The sequence below is a fragment of the Leptosomus discolor genome, chromosome Z (genome assembly GCF_034619465.1).
Source record: "Leptosomus discolor isolate bLepDis1 chromosome Z, bLepDis1.hap2, whole genome shotgun sequence".
NCBI lineage: Eukaryota > Metazoa > Chordata > Aves > Leptosomiformes > Leptosomidae > Leptosomus > Leptosomus discolor.
In genome coordinates, this window is record NC_141419.1 from 39,683,312 (window position 1) to 39,704,693 (window position 21,382).

At 41.8% G+C, this 21,382-nt stretch overlaps 1 protein-coding gene across 3 annotated transcripts in view; it reads left to right on the top strand.

Annotated features, from left to right (window-relative positions):
• The window catches only part of NTRK2 (neurotrophic receptor tyrosine kinase 2), a 205,651-nt gene that overhangs the window by 144,681 nt on the left and 39,588 nt on the right, over positions 1-21,382 (top strand). For all 3 annotated transcript variants that reach the window (XM_086480514.1, XM_086480515.1, XM_086480516.1), the window contains 3 exons: positions 7,855-7,985; positions 15,540-15,712; positions 19,285-19,519. In XM_086480514.1, coding sequence (XP_086336640.1) covers positions 7,855-7,985; positions 15,540-15,712; positions 19,285-19,519 — 539 coding nt within the window. The remainder of the gene's footprint in view (positions 1-7,854; positions 7,986-15,539; positions 15,713-19,284; positions 19,520-21,382) is intronic.

Sequence of the window (21,382 nt, forward strand, 5' to 3'; positions counted from 1 at the left end):
CTGTAACTTTCCTCTGTGTTTAAAGGGCACTTACGGAAAATCCAAGAAAGGGGGCAGTACACACATAATCATAAGAGCAAATAACCACGTAGTGGCCAATCATTAACTGTGTGCAGTTAAGGAAGCGGGCAGAGACTAAACCTTCGTCTAGGGGAGGAATTTACCTTAGCTGGTCCAAAGAAAGCAAAACGTGGGCATGTGTAAGATTCAGCTTTCCTCATGGAAAGCCACACAGTGTGCTGCAGCGTGGTAGAACTGTAAAAGGTGTTCTGAAGCAGGACAAACAGTATTAAGAAACGGGTAAATAATGTGCTTAAAAGTGATGTATAAAAGACTGGATTCTCTCATGCTCCTGCGTTGTTTTCTCGGTTATTCCGTTTTCTTTCCATACACAATTAGCTGCAGCAGGGCAGACCTACCCATCTAATATGGCAGTTCAGATGCTACGCTATCTTTTAGTGAAATAGTTCAGCAAAAATAAAGATTAAGTATGTGCTTAATTTTTATATAAGGGGATAGAATTTGGGATTGTGAGCTAAGCACAGGGTCTGTTACTTCACAGGCTTGAAAACTCCGTTTACTTTTCATATTTCCACCAGCAAAAACCTTCTGTCCTCCCTTATATTGAGGTACAAAATAATTTCCTTTTTCTTTTAAAATGAGAAGAGAAAAAGCGAAGCAGAGAAACCTACATCAAAATAGGACAATCTTCTTTGAATTTCACCTTTATACCCGCTTAGGCCAAGCTTCAATATGGCTCAGTCTCTGAATGTGTGATGTTTCTGTCAGGTCCTGCTTCTCAGATTGGCATCCTGGGATGCTTTTTTAGACTATGCCTGTTTCTGAAAACAGAGATAGAAAAGAGTTAATACTTTGAAGACAATATGTTTAGCTTCTCCCCTACAAGCCTCTGGTATGTGAGATATGTTACATGGTACTTCCCCATCCTTCGCTGAGTTCTTCTCTTTCTGCAACACAGAAGATCACTAAAGATTAATACTGTGCTGAGGGAAAGGATTTCCTCTTCTGAGCTAAGACAAGGGTGGTGGTGGTGAGGTCATTGTCTCCAGTTAACTTAAACATGGAATACAGACCAGAGTTGCTGCAATAAAATAATACTAGCAGAGGTTTTATACAGCAACTCACACACAATAGTCTCTAAGTTTTACAATCATTAATCTTTTGGAAAAAGTGCATTGAGATTGGCATTTACAAATTAAGTGTATACACATCTGTGAAGGCAATGTTTGGTCAAAATTCCAGCACAGTTTTCTGCTTAAAGCTGATTTACTATACTGTGCTGAAAAGACATTAGTAGGCTGGAAGCAGCATAGAAAGAGACATGCAGAGTGATTAATACCTGCTATTTATTCTGAACATAGAGCACCAGATTTAGCTTTCAGATATTCTGATATATCCCAATTGTTTTAGTATGTAACAGATCAAATCATTATTTAAAACATATTTATAATTGAAATAAAAAACAGTTTTAGCTTGCTAAGGCTTGAGCGCCTTGTGTACCTTAGTTTTGTATGTGTACAAGGGTAAATTCATGCCTGGAAAAACTGTCAACTTCATTATTCTTGTTTTCCTGAAAAGTGAGTGTAGCTCCTAAGGCTCATGCATTTAAAACAATTACAGCATTGTTATTATAATTTATTATTAAGTTCTTATTTGATTATAAGGATCTAATCAAGTATGGTGATATGCCTATCTGTAGCCAAACTGAGAGGATTTTGACCAACTAAACCAAATCAATTAACATAACAAAAGTAAGATAAAAGACCTCACCAGAAATCAAATATTAACCCCAGAAGACAGCAAACAGTTGAGTTATAGCCAAAGAAGAGCCACACCAGCTACAGCAAAATCAGTTTACAGTGGGAAAGAGCTGTAGTGCCCCTGCTGCTGCAAGCAGCTGGGGGAGGAATGGGCACCCTCCCAGGAGCTGTAGCACTAGGTCACAAAGGGAAGCCTAATTCTCAGGCAGACAAGAGAAACTCTGGGATTTAAAGTATAGATCCTGTGAGGATTGAAGTTATAAACGAAGCAACTGAAAGGTTAAGCTCCAGCAATCACAGATTTATTGGATTTATCATCAGATGTAGCTCTTGACAGCTAGGAAATCCCTGGGAATTACTCCATTTCTGTGAGTGCTCACAGGTTTGTCTTTCATAAATGTCTCCAGTTCTTCCAGGAAGACCACGTCCTATTCAACTTGCCCATTAAATGTCTCCTCAAGGCCGACTTGGGGCCTAATGCCTGTGAAAAATCTGGCAAATCACTGATGGCCACTCAGGGGTAACTGTTTCACAACTGTTGAATTAAATTGTTCTTTTTCAAAGAAACAAAGCAAAATTCAAAGTGATTCAGAAGCCATACTTGTGCAAGTAATGTGACAAGGCCCAAGTGCCTTTCTGACTTAGTTCTTCTGTGGATCCTCCATACTCAGTTTTCTATAACCTGTACCAGCACCTTTCATTTACAGCAGAGTACGTGAGGAGTGGGTTTTCTGTCAGCTTATTTTCCTTCTGTTAAAGAGGTGTGAGTTGAATCTCAGCTGTCGACTATATATATGAAAACATGCTGTTTGTTTCTTTGTGCCTACTGCAACTGGGCACCAGCCTTGCATGAGAACTTGTTGCTACTCTATGGAAAAATTAAACAATGATAGCACGACTCAAAAATGTATACAGAGTAATAAGTAATGAATGTCATATGGGATAAATACATCAAATAATCAGAAATACACTCTCAGAACTGAGCTGTCCTGTTTCTGCATCCAGGCAACACTGACAAGTTAAAAGGTTAATTAAAAAAAAAAAAAAAAAAAAAAAGTTTGTTGTTGGCTTTTGTTGCCATGCTAAAGAGTAGATATCTCCATGTCACAAAATTTCTACTGTGGCAATAGCGTGCAGAACTGAAGAGATGCTGCTACTGCGGAATCTGATGGCCATTGGGCTAGACTTACAGTCTGCTGTTTGTAGTGATTTTGTATCCTCCTGCTATGGGATTCTCTGAAATTCCACCTCTCCTTTTATGTGAAAGACAAATGCTATTCGAATTTAGTGTACTATCTGAACAACCACTTAGCCATTTACACGTTTTTTTCTAGCAAGATCTTAGAAATAGTTGAATCTTCACAATTGCAAGAGAAATGGTGGGAGAAAAAATGAAGAAACTTGCAAAATGTCTTTCTGTGGCACCTTGTGTTACATCACAAACTGAGTCTTTTCTGTGGTTGCTTTTTTCTTATGCAAGTGTAAATATGTTTATAATATTAACCTTGCATTGTTACTTGGCATCTTGAAGATCCTTATTCTCTTCTCAGAGTCCTGACACAACATATTTCATCAGGACAGTTCTGCATGTGTACCACTAGCAAAATTTTGAACAGTATCCTAGAAAGCAGACTCAGCAGATGATTTAAGTGGGCAGGCAACACAACAGGATCTTCTAGTGTTGATGGTTCAGTGAGCAATGATGATGGAGCCTGTCTGCTGTGGCTCTTACAGTCCATCAAGCAGTAAGTCCATGTTGCAGCCTCTCCATAAGGACAGGTCTCTCTTCTGCTCTGCTGTTCTCATAAGGCATATGGGAACACATCTGAAACTTATAGCACTTGTGATATTATAGTTGGATGAGGTGTCCAAGATAAGGCACACTCATGCATACCACATAACTATGTAATTTTCAGGCTCTTTAGGAAACCCAGCCTGAAAAGGACTAGTGTGATCTTTGGATATGCACAGATATAGTGAGCTGATTTTATGGGTTTTATCACAGCATTGCAGAGAGTGATAAATAACATGGAAACAACTTCTTCTAAAAGGTTGTTGAAAATTTTTCCAGAGAATAAAATAACTGGTGATCTGGAGAAAATGGAGAAATGGAGATGGAGGGGCTTCCATCTCCTTGCCTTACCAAGAAGAGCAAGAAGAGTGTAGATTATTTATATTTAATACCAGGCCTTAAAAGGCTGATCAAGCTAGCAGAAGAAGTCTCCTAAAACCCAAGGGAGGGAGGTGCAAGCCAAACAAGGTAAAAATTAAGAGACAAAGGCATGCATTTTTATTAGCAATGGAAATGATTACACATTAAGGCAAGTGAATACTTCAGACTTTCAAATCAAGACTGGCGCAGCCACGTTCTGAAGGCAGTCTTCTGCCAAGCACAAGTCATTTAACTCAATGCTATGCTCTGTGCTGTGTAGAAGGTCAGCTTAGGTAGTGTAATGGTCACATGTGGTGGTAAAATGTTCAGACCTGTTGTCTGTGACCAAGGGGAAAACACTGTCACAGCATTTCACTTCTTAATTATGTGCAGAAACATTTTAATAATTTATACTGCTGAGACTCCTGCGATCCATGGCTGGAATCAGTCACATCCAACTCAGTGAATTCAGTGTGGTGAGGTGATCCCAAGTTGGCTGTTTTGCTGGGACCAACTCCAGAATGTGGTGTGACACTGTCTGTTCAGCCTCACCATCAAAGGTAGGTTACCTGGGGAGTGCAATGCCACGCCTGCAGATAGTGTTTGCATGATAAGGCTTTGATGTATCATTTCCAGTTCAACATGCTGTTTGTTAGTGAGCGAAATACCTAGAAGTCTAGCTCTGTTGATGGGTGGGATGTCTCTGAGACCTCAAGATGAGAAGAGAGACCTTTTCTGCAGTTACGCTTCCTGTTGCCACCTGATTCCCTGTAGTCGTCTGTGGGAGTCCCCTGCTTCTATGGTCACAGCTGTGTGGTTATTATTTAACACCACAGCCTCCTTTCAGCATTTAGCATTGTTTAATTTGCTCATTCTCACTTCATGTTTTATGTTGCATTTTTCTAAGTGTTTCAACTCAACTTAGCTTTTAGTTTAATGTAACTTTTTTTTTACAGTAATCGAACAAGTTCTTTTATCTCAGGGATGATGTAGACGTAAAAGTGCAAATGGCAGCTCAAAGACGATCACCATTTAGAGTCAAAAGGAGGAAAATAATAGCTGCCATTTGAATGTTTGTGTATCTTTGCCTGTGAGACAATGTTATGAGACCACTTCTTTGGTAATTGAGTTATGCTGCCTCTTTGGTCAAATTCTGCTTTGTTTCTTCAATGTAAATCCAGGTTGATCTCTTGGACTTCAACAGTGATAATTGGCTTTATCCTGATATTAACTGAAAGCAGATTTTGCCCTGATTTTTTCAGTGTATCTCCTGCTGAAATCTCCTCATGCTGAAGACAGTGTCATTATGGCTGGGGCCCTGAGAGTGCTAAACGGATTTTTTCCTTAGCTCATATTTCCGTCACATCATATGTTTTTGATTTACTTACATTGTTCTTACATTTAATCTCTGCCCATTTAGTCACATTTACTGTCATTTTTTATTTGTTTAGTAACCCGGTGCAGCTTAGAAAGGTAACAGGGATGTAGATAGAGCGTGACAAGTTGCAAATGTATTCTGCGTGGATCTCTTCTTCAGCTTGCTGTGTTTTGGTTTTGACAGTCTGGTTTATGGGATAAGTTGTTTATTCAAATGCTTGGTTTATATAAGAGCACTTAGCAGCAGCTCTAAGTGTACTACAGAGAAGTATTTGATAGGTTTCTTATTTGCTTTTCCTCTATTGTTTGTGAAGTCCTCCAGGAACTTCACAAAAAATGTTCATACTGCTAGGGCCAGCATTGGGGTTGTGCTAGATTCAAAATGGAGAGGACCTCCACAAAATTCACAAAATCAGCTGTGGTCATCACCAAGTCTTTGGCAGCTATGGAGAGAACCAACTGAAAAACTGCCTTTGCTGGAGTTTTGTTGCATCTCAGCCCTACTTCCTATCTATAGGCTTTGTGAACATTTTAAGATGGTGACACTGATAACGTGGAGCAGAACTTTCTCTCTAGGAAAGGAAGAGAGGCATCCTCCTGGTGATACCGGTCAAGCAGAGGGAAAGAGAAGAATTCCCCAAGAGGCGGGGTTAATGGCAGGTTTGGCAGGGGGTAGAGGATAGTACTCATTTATTAGTAAGCATTTTTTAAAGCACGGGTCACGAGGTATGCCATGGTCCTGTGCTCAGGTGGCGCACTGGGCAGCAGTCCTCCCTGTGCGTCTGCTTTGTAGCCAGTATTAGCAGAGGTAAGGGATGCCAGTTAACTTGTGTCTGTGGGGAAAAGGTGTGTTTTGGGTCAGACACCTTGTGCTGACTGCATTTTGTCTTTACTTGAAAAGCCAGTGCTGAGGAGGGAATGAAAATAAAAAGCAAATTCCTACTGACTGTAGGGGAGCTGCTCAGGTAGCTGGCCAAAGCGTACCCATATAAAAGCATCAGCACAATAAAACTTAATGTTGCGCTAGACCAGAGTTTGACAAGAGTGAAAAACATTAGTAACTTGCAGTCTTCATTTCATGTGTACTTGGCCAGCTGCAGGGACAGGAGCAAGCCCTGGTGAGTCTGGTGTGGCATGGTAAGAACTTGCCTTTCCTCACTTTGCTCCCAGGACATCGTGGACTGGCTTGCATGCTAGCCTGGGGGTTTCTGGCAGATGCCAGCTGCGTCTAGTGAAGGTCTGCTCCCTGGGTGTGCTGCATGCCTGGCAGACTCATGATAAAGGTGCTTGGGGACATCTCACTCTCCTGACTTGCTCCAGCACTGGGCTCCCCTCATACCCACACACACACGGATACAAAGTGCATTTATATGCAGTGCACTTGGGTTATGTCACCATAGGCTCAGAGTGTGGGACACATGTATTTTTCTTTCTTAGACCGTGGGCTCTCTCTCCAAATGCTGTTGACAGCAGCGGGGACGGGCTGTGCCATTTCTCCTTGCTGCTGTTACCAGCAGCAGTCTGTTTTCTGTCTTTTAGTAATGGAGGCAAGGTGGTTTCTGCATGAGTGATCACCCAGTTTGGAACAGGCGTGTGACCAAGCATGGAAGCAGGGCTTTGTCTGTATTTGAATATATCCTAAGTGATTGGCAGGGTTCAGTCCTGGTCCCTGCAGTTAAGCAGCTGAGATGTGATTCGTGCCTTTGCAGAAGCCGGGCTGATGCCTGTACGCTGCTATTTAGTTCCATGTGTTTAGGATTTAAGTTGCAAGTAGGCTTCGTCCAGACAGGGTTAAATTTCAGTGTTTGCAAAAGCAGTTAAAGGCACTGAGGTTAAATGCATCAACAAATGCTGACTGTTTTTTTGCAATTTCGGCAACACAAGCTATCAACCCTGTCAAGTTGGCCAGTTAGACTGCCCTTAAAGCTGCTTTATTTAGCTTGAACATTGCAAATTGATAATGTATTCTACAAAATTTGATATAGTCTTTTAAGTATTAAATCTTTCAGTGGAAGCTTGTGCTGAAAGGAAAATGTAAAATGAGTCGAACAAAAATGCTCAAGGACTTTAATGTCTGAGTCAATTGATTCTGAGCAGCAATTCAACTAAGGCTTTGTCCACTATGCTGACTAAAACTTCTGTCCGTCTTTATTTCTTTTACTTCAGAACAATACTGTAAATCATATTTGTGAGAAGTTTTCTATCTTACTGTAACTGTTTTCTGATTTTTGCCTTCCTTTTTTTAAAAAAAGCAGCATTGACTGTTATGTATGCTTTGCAGCAATCATCCTAACACAATGATAAATGGCCTTTTCCCAGGTGACTTAATTCCATGTCTTATCCAGCAAATGCATTTCTCTGTAAATAGAAATATTTTAACTTCGTCTTTTTGGGCAAAGCAGTAGCAAATGACACGTGTGCACTTTGATTCCTTCCACAACATGTGCCCCACTCTACAGGCAACCCTGGCTCCGTGTGGCTGTAAGCATGGGTGACCTGGCTTTGCAGCTCACTTCTGACCTCCGTTTTGTCTTCTCTTCACAGTTGTGCAGCACATCAAGCGCCACAATATCGTTCTCAAAAGAGAACTAGGAGAAGGAGCCTTTGGGAAAGTCTTTCTGGCGGAATGCTATAACCTCTGTCCCGAGCAGGACAGGATCTTGGTGGCAGTGAAGGTAAAAGAATCTAGGGTTTCCATTATTAATTCATGGTTGCAATTAATGCTATATATTTGTAAATGATCGTGTTTGCCTATTCTGTAGCCTAGTGCAACTGCGCTGATATATGTGGAAGGGTTCACAAGGCTAATGGAGTGTTAAGAGAATGCGATATTTGATCTTGCTGTGGATATAAAATGAGAACTGAATTTCGTAAGGAAAAGGGGGGGGCTGGAACAAACTGTGTCACAAAGGGGCAAAATCTTTGATGATATATCTAAAATGTAATTAGTGAAAAATAATGTCTAGGTCATGAAAAATACATGTGACATATATGTGTGTCTAAAAAAAATAATCTGTTACTAACTAGTGAATAGGTTATGTGTATAATTGATAGTCAAAGGTGGCCTTTCTTTTTCAGGATAATGCTGTTCTTTTACTCAGCCACTGAAATTATCTATGGGTAATTGTCATTAATATAGCTACCAGGAATGTTATAACAAACTTATAGATAATATTTTCATGTGCTGTTAAACACTATCTGTGTGGAAATCCAGATGTCATGATATGTCAGACCTGGAGGAGTGATTCTTGATTATACAGCTCCAGTCAGCTCTCCCAAAATACAGTCCAGAGGATGAGGAAACTACATGAAAACAGCTGTAACCTTGGAGTTTCAAGTATACAGAATAGGCCTCACATTTGCCCACTGTAAGTGAAGAGCAGGTTCGTGACTATCTAAAGAACCTGAAGATGTTGTACAAGTCCATGGGACCTGATGAGATCCATCCACTGGTCCTGAGAGAACTAGCCGACCCAAGTTGCTAGGCCACTTTCCACCATATTTGAGGAGTCATGGCAGTCCGGTGAAGTGACCACTGACTAGAAAAGGGGAAACATCACCCCCATTTCCAAAAAGGGAAAAAATGAAGACCCAGGCAACTACAGGCCGGTCAGTCTCACCTCTGTGCTTGGCAAGATCATGGAGCAGATCCTCCTGAAGGCTCATGGCTGTGGCACATGGAAAAATGTGGACATGATTATTGGCAACCAACATGGCTTCACCAAGGGAAAATCCTGCCTGATGAATCTAGTGGCCTTTTATGGTGGAGTTACAGCATCAATTGACAAGGGAAGAGTAACTGATGTCATCTGTCTGGACTTGTGCAAAGCATTTGACACTGTCCCGCATGATCCTGATCACCAAATTGGAAAGACACATGGATTTGATGGATGGACCACTCGGTGGATAAGAAATGGGCTGGAAGGTCCCACTCAAAGAGTTGCAATCAATGGCTCGATGTCTGAGTGGAGACCAGTGACAAGTGGTATTCCTCATGGATCGGTACTGGGACTGGTGCTATTTAGCATCTTTGTCAGCAACATGGGGAGTGGCATTGAGTGCACCCTCAGCAAGTTTGCTGATGACACCAAGCTGTGGGGTGCAGTTGGCATGCTGGAGGGAGGGGATTCCATCCAGAGTGACCTTGACAGGCTGGAGAGGTGGGCCCAGGCCAACCTCATGAAGTTTAACAAGGTCAAGTGTAAGGTCCTGAACCTGCGTCAAGGCAATCCCAAGCACAGATACAGGCTGGGCGATGAGTGGATTGACAGCAGTCCTGGGCAGAAGGACTGGGCCGTGCTGGTGGATGAAAAGCTGAACACAGCCCAGCAGTGTGCGCCACAGCCCAGAAAGCAAACCATATCCTGGGCTTCATCAAAAGGTGTGGGGCCAGCAGGGCAAGAGAGGTGATTCTCCCCTTCTATTCTGCCCTCGTGAGACCCCACCCAGAATACTGCATCCAGCTCTGGAGCCCCCAACACAAGAAAGACAGGCAGCTGCTGGAACGAGTCCAGAGGAGGGCTACCAAGATGGTTAGAGGGCTGGAACACCTTTCCTACAACGACAGGCTGAGAGACTTGGGCTTGTTCAGCCTGGAAAAGAGAAGGCTCTGGGGAGACCTTCTAGCAGCCTTCCAGTACCCGAAGGGGGCCTACAAGAAGGCTGAGGAGGGACTTTTTACAAGGGCCTGCAGCAACAGCTGCAGCAACAGGACGAGGGGTGATGGTTGGAAGCTGGGAGAGGGCAGGTTTAGCCTAGATACAAGGAAGAAATTCTTCACCCTGAGGGTGGTGAGACACGGGAACAGGTTGCCTAAGGAAGCTGTGGCTGCTCCATCCCTGGAAGTGTTCAAGGCCAGGCTGAATGGAGCCTTGAGCAGCCTGGTCTGGTGGGAGGTGTCCCTGCCCATGGCAGGGCGTGTTGGAACTAGATGATCTTTGAGGTCTCTTCCAACCCGAACAGTTCTGTGGTTCTATGATTTCTGGGGAAAAAAATATGAGGATTTGTTTGGTTCTCCTAAATGGCACAGACTACATTACATTGGTAATCTACAAGGAGTAAAAAGATTCCCAGCTTGATCTCAGAGCTTGGGCACCAAACCTGCTTCACCGTACCAAACGTTGTCATCCCCTGAAATGGAAGGTCTGAGGTTGGTTGTTGACCTCAGCTATGGATGTGCACTAGAAAAAAGTACACTCTTAAGAGTTTGCAAAATCTCTTCTGTCCATTTGTAGTGTTCCGTCAAAAGCTGAACAAGGTCTTCAGCATTTGAAGTATCTCATTAAATGCAAGGGGCCACAGATTTAGAATTTGGGCTGTGCCTAGGGATCAAAGAGAAATTTTATCTGACCAGTCACAATTACCAGCCATGTGTAGATTTTGGATCAAACCATACAGTAAAGAAACAGAGTAGATCATCTTTTTGAACTTGGAAACAAGAAATAGAGTTTTGGATCTGGCAGTGAGAGGACATGAAAGGATGATGGACTTAGAGAGTGCTTTCTTTGTCCATCAAAACTAACAGGTTTTTGGGGTTTGCCAAGGTTACAAGCTTTTCAATACTTGGGAGTTATTCATTCACATTGACTGATGAGAAAAAAATTAACCCTGAAGGCATATATCGTAGACAGGAGAAAGCAAGAGATAGGAGATGACAAAAGTAGATCTGAATGAATTTTCTATTGTATTTTGGTGAATTTAGAGTGGAAATTGCCTTTCCTCTATCACTTCAGGGAACTGCCTGATAGCAAAATAAAAGCGTTTCCATTCTCTTGCTCCCTTTGAAAGTACTGACCAAATGAAGCCTAGCCCTTCTGCTGTTAAATGCTGCACCGCACTTGCTCTCTGCTGCTCTTTCTAATTCACAAGGAAGAGTATTCAACCTTTAAAGGGAGAGATGTCTCCATGAATTTAGATGACAAATCTATCAGTTTTCTGGACCAGTTGTCATACTATTTTTTTTCTTACCACATCCACTCTTTTTAGTGTCCTTAATTAGGATCTTGCAGGCAGCTGTGAGAAGAATTATCTCTGGGGGCAGTTTATGCTCGCTTTATGTTTCTCATGTTGCCTCTTGAAGATGTGACTCTGGCTGCCATCAAAGAGTGAGTTGTTTTGCAAAATGTGCCATTGGATTGATCCCCATATAACTGAAGGGTTAATTGCCTGTCGCTTTTATCTTTCGCCATGGTACCAACCTTAGCTCATGGGTATCCTCACACCTGACTCTGTGAAACAGATTTGGTGAGCCCAGTGGGAGTATGTACTTGGTTAGCAGTAAAGCAGCTCCAGGGGGATTTCAACAGCAAGGAGGCATGGTCCCTCAGCTGCACGGGGTGGATGAGGATGGCTGGTGGCCCCCTCTGACTTCCCATGCCTGGGCATATGCGCAGCTTGCCCTGGCCATGGGGATCACTCCGCCTGACTCATCATGCATCCTTCTCCTTTTCGGCTAGCCAGTATCCGAAATGCCGATGTTGCTGCAGCAAATGATATAGGAGCTAAGAAGGCCAGAAAACTCTGTGAAAGTACAAAACCAACCCAAAGTGCTTGAGCTGTTGCTCCTTGGAAGAGGAGAAAGACAATCTGTGTAAATTTATTTCAACCATCAGGCTTTTTTGGGGGAGCACTGCGTGTTTGGAAATGCTTTCTGCAGTTCAAACCCTGTGAGCAGATAGCTTAACCACAGGTTAAGCTGGTTGCATGGGCATTGTACTAGCCTTCCTTCTGGGTGAGTTTGCACATCACATCAGTACACCATTTGCTGCAGACACTTTTAGAGAACAGAGTGTGGAGAAAGGAAAAGTTAGCATTTTCTTGTGGGCTATTTTGCCATGCCACCGTGGTTGTTCAGGCCTGGATTGGTACCGTCTCCTCATAGGGCTGGATCCCCAGGTGTAGTCTTGCACTAGTTTAACCTGTCTGGAGCTGGAGGTGAGGATGACTGTCAAGGCAGACATTAGCAGCTGCCTCTGGCTCCCCTGGGTGGCTGGAGGGCGGTTCACCGTGTGCTGCTCCAGTGTTGTCCTCAGCTAGCAGACTGCTCTGTGTGTGTAAGGTGAAGAACATTTCCACAGCATCTGCAGAAGAAAACCAAAGGTTTCCAGCTCTTCAGGTCTTCAGATCAGAGAAGGGTCAAAACCACCCTCTCATTTCTTGAGGAAATACACCACTCAGCTCTTGTATGGTGATGGGGAGCAGTAGTAAGGATTTCATAGGGAAAGACTGAAACAGTATAAAGCATTGCTGTCGTGAGAGTTTCATTACCAAGTCATACTGATGTTGGTGAGAGCCACATTCCCCTGCTCTTGCTTTGACTCACCTGTGAACACATCTCTGTGGTGTCAGGGTGGACTAAGGAGCCGGGGGTTTGCACTCACTACAGAGCACAGGTGTACAGAGACCAGATGAATTGTGGATACCTGGGCAAGGACTCTGTGGAAGAAAATAAGCATGGGCTGGCAGTCTGACTGTCACAAGGATAAACTCAGCAGATGTGGAGCTCCTGTAACAGCCAAGGATTCCTTCTGTTGCCCAAGCAAGCTCATCCCTCCTCCTTAGCTGCTGGCTTGGGTGGTCGGAAAGTAAATGTGGTTGTATCTCAGTTCCTACTTGTGAAAAAATCCTGTTGACTGGTGAGAGTGCTTTGTATGCAGAGCTTTGGTGTACTTGTTAGTAATCATAATAATAATGTCTTTTTCTCTCTTTGTGCTTTTACGATTTTATTCTGGTTTTATTTTTTCTCTTGCACTGAGAACACACTGAATGCATTAGTCAATGTAATTTCTGCGTATATTCTACGTACCTGTTAATTTTTTCACTTCCTAGTCTCCTCCTTGCCTGACAGTGTCAGCTATCACTCATGCCTTCTGTCTATTTTGTGTGCTGCATAAAATGAAGAAAAGGGGATTTTGCAATGGCGGGTGACAGAAATTCAAGTCACCTCTTGGTAGAAGAAACCCTGCTTGAGTTTTACCTGGGTTTTAGGCCGTTTTGCATTTTGCTGTTTGACAGAAAATGTGTAATTGCCATGGCAACTGCTCTGTCATATGATAATTTTGCTGTTTCTGTGAGATAAAAAGCGTCCTCTGAAATACACAGTATGCCATCCTCACAGAGCAAAGCTGTCAGCATTTTTACTGTCTTTCCAAGGAAAGAGCCTGCTGGAAAGAGTATCAGCCTATGCTTCTCCCTGTCCATTTTTTTCCAGGTTGCTGTTATTTAAAAATGTTTTTTATATGAATAGTTTTTCTAATTCTGTTATTGAGAAGATTTACAATCCAATTGCTTTATACGTGAAACCACCAGAGGAAACTCAAGTGACAACAGAATTGTTCCCAGTGTTTTCATTATATAGCGTAGATTGAGCTGTGGGTTGGTGCCTGTATCCCAGAGCCTGGAAGTGTTGGAAGACATTCCAGTGTCAGTGCTTGCTCAGTTTGGATGTGATTGTGTGGGGACCATAGTGATGAGCCAGTTTAATATCCACCTTAGATGATATAGCTGTGTGTACTAATAGATCGTAGCTTGTGAAGATTTGATGATGCTATATCCTTGTTGCATCATTATTTGTAAAACATGGAAGAAGGGTTCTGGGCCTGAAGACACATGAGATTCCTAAGTGGGTCTCTCAGGGAAGGGATGTCTGTGGCATGAGTGATTTCTGTTGCCTCTAGGATCCATAGAGCCTGAAATCCACAGGGAAAAGCCCCCGAACTTGGTATGTGGCTATCCAGTCTGCCCTGCTCCTTGTCCTCCCATCCAAACTTTATTTTGGTAGCTGTTCATTTTTCAAGACCTGTGGTTGCAGTTTCACAAGTAAATCAAGTGTTTTCTCTGACAGCAATCTTTTACTCCCTTCTTCACGTATGCCTATGTATAGTACTAGAAAAGTGGACAGAGTTGTCTCTGTTAAAGAAAAAGCTTGAAAAAAATTATGACTACTGCAGCTCAAAACTGTTCATTGGCAGAATGATTGCACAGTATCAACTTGTTGTGTGTCTGTTCTGATGAGTGTGGTTAGTCCCATGCTCTGTATATGAATTCAAGGTAGAAAATGAAGTGACTAGATGGCCAGGAAAAAGCATTTTTAGTTAAAACAATGCCGCTACTTTTGCCTCTCATCTTTGTTTGTATTAAGTCTGGGTGTAGTTAAAATCCAGAGGTACAGAGCCCAGACATCAGTTTCAGTGAATAATAATTTGTGCACATTGGTAACAACTTTGTTTGAATTAGTAAAGTGCAACGACTGTACCTTTTGACAGTAGAGCCTAGTAGTGATTTATTGTCAATTATAATTATTCCTCATTTAATTGGTGTCAGAATTTGCCTTTTTTGGTGCATGAAATTGTGTTTTCTTGCTCAGGAATAGTAGTTATGAAGAAGAGATCTAAAACTGCCTATGTGTGGCAGTTCAATTAGCATTATTTCATTATATAACCTTTAAGCCTCCTATTTGATCCAGTGTTGGTATATTTGCTTCAAAATGAAAATATGCAAGAGTTTAGAGCTGTGTGAATTAAAGGCAGTGAGAAAAATTGACACTCCAGAATTTTGGTCTGCATCTACTTCCTCTCTGTCTATCAATTTAGGATTAATCCTCCAGTTACTTACACATATGCTTAATCTTAGGCACGTGAGTAGATTTACTGAATTTCAAGGGAGTTTCTGGCTGAAGTCTCAGGTTGTAAGTTCTCGTTCAGGAACCAGAACTTATACCCTTGTATAAATCTACCTAATGTATAGCACACCATAGGGGCCAACATCAGTGACAGTGACATTAGTAATACACAAAGAATGCATCTACGTTCCCACTAAGTATTTGTAGTAAGCAGAGTTTTATTTTAAAGAATTTATGAGAAAGGTAAATACCAACAGGATACTAGGGTTTGCTTGAGTTAAGTGCTAAGGGATATGAACCAGCCGTGTACTAGTATATTTTTTGGATAAGATCAGTTTATTTGTTCTGTCTTTGGAAAACACTTGGCACATAAGATCATGAGTATTCCTACATTCTCTTACAATAAAAATGGTTGTTTGGGATGACATGTGGCAGGAGAATGAAAATAGTACTGCCATTATTTAATTGCACTTAAATATCCCATCTGCATTTCTAAAAGAGTTATTAAGAAAGTACTTCATCCTTTTATGCAGTAGAGTGTCCTTATCTTACCCTTACAGTGCCATCCCACGTGGTATCCCCTTCCTTACATTTTCATCTTCTCCACCAGACCCTGAAGGATGCCAGCGACAATGCCCGCAAGGACTTCCACCGCGAGGCAGAGCTGCTAACTAACCTGCAACATGAACACATTGTCAAGTTCTATGGTGTCTGTGTTGAGGGTGATCCGCTCATCATGGTCTTTGAGTATATGAAGCATGGAGATCTTAACAAATTCCTCAGGTAAATCCATGAACACATATTGTGCTGCTGAACCAGAAGTGGGCAGAGAAGGTAGGTGTTCCTGGTACTTAGTGTCAAATTAATTACTACCACTGGAAAACGCCAACACCTAGGAGTGCAAATCTGTGGAACTCTCATCTTCTGTACTGGGATGTGGGTCTCATTGTTTTGTTGCCTATTTGGAAATACCATTAAGTCAAGCCTTATGCTTTGCAGCAAAGGAATGGGAAGCAAACAAATATTGTTTTCAGTATATTTCTGTGTATTCTGAAATGTTTCATTATAAATCTTACAGTAGGATTCATTTTCTTTCAGGCTTTCTGGTAGCACTTGGGAAGATCCCACTCAACACCTATCACTATCTGTAGGCGTCTAAGAGCTTTTGAGATCTAACCCCTTTTCTCTTCCCTCCTCTCAGTGTTTTGGAAAGACTGCCATTAATCTGAAGCAAGAAAACTGTGAGCCATGGAAACTTCAGTGCAATGGAAAATGCTACATCTTGGGGTCCGGATTAGGGCTTTATTTCATAAAGCTGTTCAGGAATGTGCATTGGAAATTGAAATTGGCAGTAAAGCAGTCATAAATAGCTAGACGATACCTAAGGTTCACAACTCATGAACCAGGAAGTTATGAACTTGTGTATGTGCCCTTTCCACTAGCCTGCACCTGATGACATAAAAATAAGCAGTTAAGAGACAGCTTTTGCTCCTGTGTAAAAAAATCCATTTGCATAAGGGACTGCTCTTTCAAGGTTTTCTATGTCATTTTCATCAAAGGATATCGCAAAGGCATTTCAATGTACTAAGATGTCTCCTGACCAAGATAACTAGGGGTACCAGGATTTTGGAAAGATGTCTGTGACGAAGCTGTAAACCAATCAAAACTGATGTCCCTTTAGATGGGTTCAGATTTTCTACCTGACTAAAATGCCTAGTGAGTTCTAGTGTTGCCATTTACGCATTTTTGATAGCCTATGTGAAATGAGTTTGCTGTTTTTCTAATCTCTGCTGAACAAATAGCCACACTGTGGAAGCAAATGACATCAGTTAGCATCCTCCCTTGTTGGCAGGGCTGCCAGGTTGGCAGGGAGACCGGGGCCTGAACTGGGGATCCAGAGCAAACACTACTACTTTTCCCACATTGATTGTCTCTCTGGCAGAGGATTTAAGTATCTTTTCAGAGCCATGTTGGGCCATTTACATTTATTTGCCTGCTTGGACATGGATCAGGAGAGAACTGCAGTTTCCTAAGATGCTATCATAGTACTTTTTCAGAACATTGAATTTCTGTTAGAAGAAGCCAGATTTGCAGCTGATAAGACATAATTTCTTATTTCATAAGAAATACTTATTCTTTGATTCTTTTTGATTGGCCTTTTCTTACCTTGTAGCCCTGATTTTTGAGTTATTGTACAGAAAGGTAGTTTAGCAGACGGTATATTTCCTACTTTAGGTCTTATCTTTTTTTAAATTATTAATCAGCCCTTGTCTTTAAAATATGAAATTATTATGTCGGGACAAGCTGTTAAACCTAAGCTCCAATTTGTCATTCCTCTCACACTTGCTGCAACTTGTGCTGAGATCAGAGGTTAGTTGTAAGCAGGGTGTAAAAGCCTATATTTCTTACCCTGCAGCGCCACCAAAGGCTGTCGGGGAAAAATGAATCCGAAATTTAACCCAAATAAGCCTTGCTGTCTGTATGCAGCCAAAAGCTGTTTCAGATCTAGAACTAAAGCCTCAAAGCCATGCCTGCCCTGTGCTTGGTCTGGCTAGTGGAGCCTCATGTGGATCCAGAGTCTCTGTCAATGTGTCTGGCTCTTGCAGACACTGAGGAGCACCTCACTTACAGCCAACACCAAGAGGACAAGCAAGGTGGATGGAGTTTTAAGAATAATCCAAAAGTTTAATTAGATACAGACCATGTCCCCAAGGAAGCTAGCAGAAGATGAAGAGTTCCGTAATTTAGCAACTCAGAGCTTCATGTCTGAGAGCAGTCATTAAAAAAATCCATGCAGTGAAAAGGTACAGTGCTTTTAAATAGGAATTTACCTGTGAGTCTTGGTTGGAGATTTAATACCCTCCCATTTATTCTCCCTGAACCCAGACCAATTGAATGGCTGCCTGCAAGTACCTCGTGGCGGAGGAGCTTCTTTGTCTGGTACCAGATTCAGTCCCAGCAAGGCTACACATCCTCCTTCGTTTCTTTCTCACATCTGTCACTTTGCTCATGAAGTTCTTCCCTTGGGGCAATTTTAATATCATATTTCTAATAGGTAGTGTCAGATTTGATCTCACAGATTTTGATTAATTTGCAATTCTTCTTCAAACTCCTGTGCCCTTCCCCTAGGGACAAATTAAGGCCTCACTTCTACAGGTTAAAAAGGTGATTCTCTGAAACTTCTCTGTAGGAAGGAAGGACTTTTGAAAGAAAATAAAAATCAGTTCTAGAGTATTTTAAAAAAAAACTTGAGGAGGGAAGAGGATAGGTGGTCTCTTAGCAAGAATGGTCTGCAGGTATGGAATAAAAAAGGGTTCTGAAAGTGCAGAGTAATGGAACGGATGGAAAGGGGTATTCAGAATATTATAAGGTATATCAAATGAGGAATGACTGCCAGATGACCTCATTAATTGGATAAGGATTAGCTAGTAATGCTTACTGTGAAATGTGTGTCAGAATGTTTATATCTGTATCTTCAAGATACTAGGATGTTACACATATATACCAGAGCTAACATAGTTAAGATGGTTGAAGCACATGTTTTCCACTACTTTTCAGGGCTTTCCAAATGCAAAATGGCTCTCCTTCTGCTAGAGTATACACAAGATTCTCATTAATCAGATGATTATTGCATCTTAGGGACTTGCTAGGTCTTGAAAAGCTCGTATTTCTGAAGCTGTTTAGTTGTTCCAAATAGTATGTGTTTTGTGTCCTCTTCCCATTGTCAAGAATTCCCACCTCAGGCAGGACTCACGCTTGGTGATGAAATAAGCAAAAATGGTTTCCTGCTGTGCATTTGGATAGGAAATTAGAAATGTAAATCTAAAATTGCTGCCCTTGTTTCTCAGGTGGCATCTCAGAAGGAAGTTAGCTCTTTCTTCTTTAAGAAAAGATGGAAGGGTCACTGGTCTGTCTCCTTGTAGAAATCAAGGAATGCCGGTCATAGGAAAAATGGTGCTATCCATGCCACTTCAATGCTTTTCACGCTATTGCCTTTCACTCTTACAGAGTGGTAAGGTTTTTGTCAGTTGCCAGAGCTACATTTGCCAGCCTTTCTCCAGAAAAGATTACTAGAATGGAACAGGAGAAGGGTGGTGGTTTCGGACAGAGGTGTATTATTATGAACACATCTGCCTTATCTCCATGAATAAGGCTCTGCACACCACTTTCACACAATGAAAGAAAACAGGGAATTAAAAAAGCCAAGATACAAATTTTTCGCCTATTTCACCAATAAATTTGTAGCCCTTTTGTTATTAAATTTGAGTATTTGTATGGGTTTAGGCTTACTAATGCCTTTCGCCTCTCCAGCTTACAAGTGGCCTGTTACTTAATCAGCTTGTGTTTCGGTGCAGGGCACATGGACCAGATGCAGTACTGATGGCAGAAGGCAACCGTCCTGCTGAGCTGACCCAGTCACAGATGCTTCACATTGCCCAGCAGATTGCAGCTGGTATGGTTTACCTGGCATCACAACACTTCGTGCATCGGGATCTTGCCACACGGAATTGTCTGGTTGGTGAGAACCTGCTGGTGAAGATAGGGGATTTTGGGATGTCTAGAGATGTGTACAGCACAGACTACTATAGGGTAAGTGAACAGTTGTAATTGGTAATAACTAGGTCTTGCTCAGTCATTTTACAACATTGATATGCCTGATTCTGCTTCTACACTCAACCGTCTGTCTGCCAGGTAATTTAGAGACTGACATAGGGAGAACTGGGTTTGAGTTACAAAGTTTTGATAAATTTGGAGAGAGTTTATCCGATTAAGATTGGCATGTCCTGTGTTTATATTGTTGGCTTTATATTCTAATAATAAATCACAGAAAGTCCATTTTCTCTGGGCAGAAATTTTGCGTGTTTGCTTGGTTTTAGTGAAGAAGCAGCAGCAGCAGATAAAAAGGAAGAGCGGGTAGCCAGATTTGATAAAATCTGGTGGCGGGTAGCCACCCAATAAAGTATGTTGTTATATATTGCTAAGACAAGTGGAAATTGTAGCTTTTGGGTATTATATGATGTTTCAGTTTACTAGAGGAAGTGTAAGTGCTGGACAGCAGCACTGGACCAGTTATTTTATTCAGGAAAAGATTAGTTGAGAAATTGTTACGAACTTGGGTGAGGCACTGTATACAGTCAGCACCTGAAAGGCTGTCAGTAAGTTTTTCCTACCTTAAACCAGGTCTTTAGTCCTTCTGCTTATGAATGAAAAGTTCTTTTGTGGTGGGTAAGAGTAGCCCATTGTGCTTGTTCATTCTGACCCAGGCTGGTTTCCCTGAGCTAGGTCTCCATAAAATGGTCTCTGAAGTTTGCAAAGGGCTTCTAGGATCACTAGGATAAACAGGACTCTGTACATTAATTACTGTTGTTGATGTTGTCTTTGTAACTATGTGGCAAGTGACGTAGCTGACAGCATTTGCTGTTTGCTGCCACATTTGTAATTTCATGATTGGAACTGAAGGTATCAGGTGTTTGTGGCCAAGCTGTTAGTTCATAAACCCTAGAGTTTACCCTGTAAGATAAGCCACTCAGCATTTTCAAGCACATTTTCTGTATCTGCCTTTCACATGACTTATTGACAGTGAATTTCTTATAGATAAAATAAAGACTTCCTCCTTAGCCACCCATTTTGGACTGTGTCCTTAAAGGAGAGTGTCACCTCAGCATCAGTGTTTGTGGGATGCCCGGAAAGAGATTGTGTCTACGTCCTGCTGAGGCTGGGCAGAGCAGAGGAAGCTACACACAAGAATTGTTGTTTTACCTAACAGCTGAGAAGTAACAGTCTCCTCTGTTCTTTGTCTTTTCTTTCAAAAGGCAAACATAGTATTTAGTAAACGTATGAGCTAGATTTCTCTTATATTTTGTTATTTTGGAAACTTGGCACTTCAAGCTATTTGGTCAATGTAAAACAAGTGACTGCACTTCATAAGTTGGAAAAAAACACAGAATGGTAATCACTGCCTCTATTTGTGTTTGTGAAGACGCCAGTGAGCAGCAAAGGCCAGGGTTTCTTGATTTGCACCTGAAGTATCAGTAATACTTGTTGGGACTGGAGGCACGTCTCTGTTCTGTACTTCAGTGAGACTAGATTTTTTAACCATGTTCTCATTACACTTAAGAATCAATGTCCATGCTTAACAGTAAGTGTTTGCAAAGGCCTTGACAGTCAGAGGTAGCATTTTTGAACAATAAATGCTCTGCTTATTTTTGGAAAATCCTACGGGCTTCCTGGGGACAACTGAGACCTGGCACAGGCATGTGATAGTGTACTCACTCTGGTGTCACTTTCCCTGCTCATGTACCTCTGGGTTTAATCCTTGAGTCTTGCACATGAGCACTCAAGCAAAACCTCTACCCCATGAAGCACAGATTTAGAACAAGACTCATGACTCGGAGAAAGCAGGGGTTCACCAAAGGAAATTCTGGGTAACCTGGATAGTCCTTGGGTACCTCT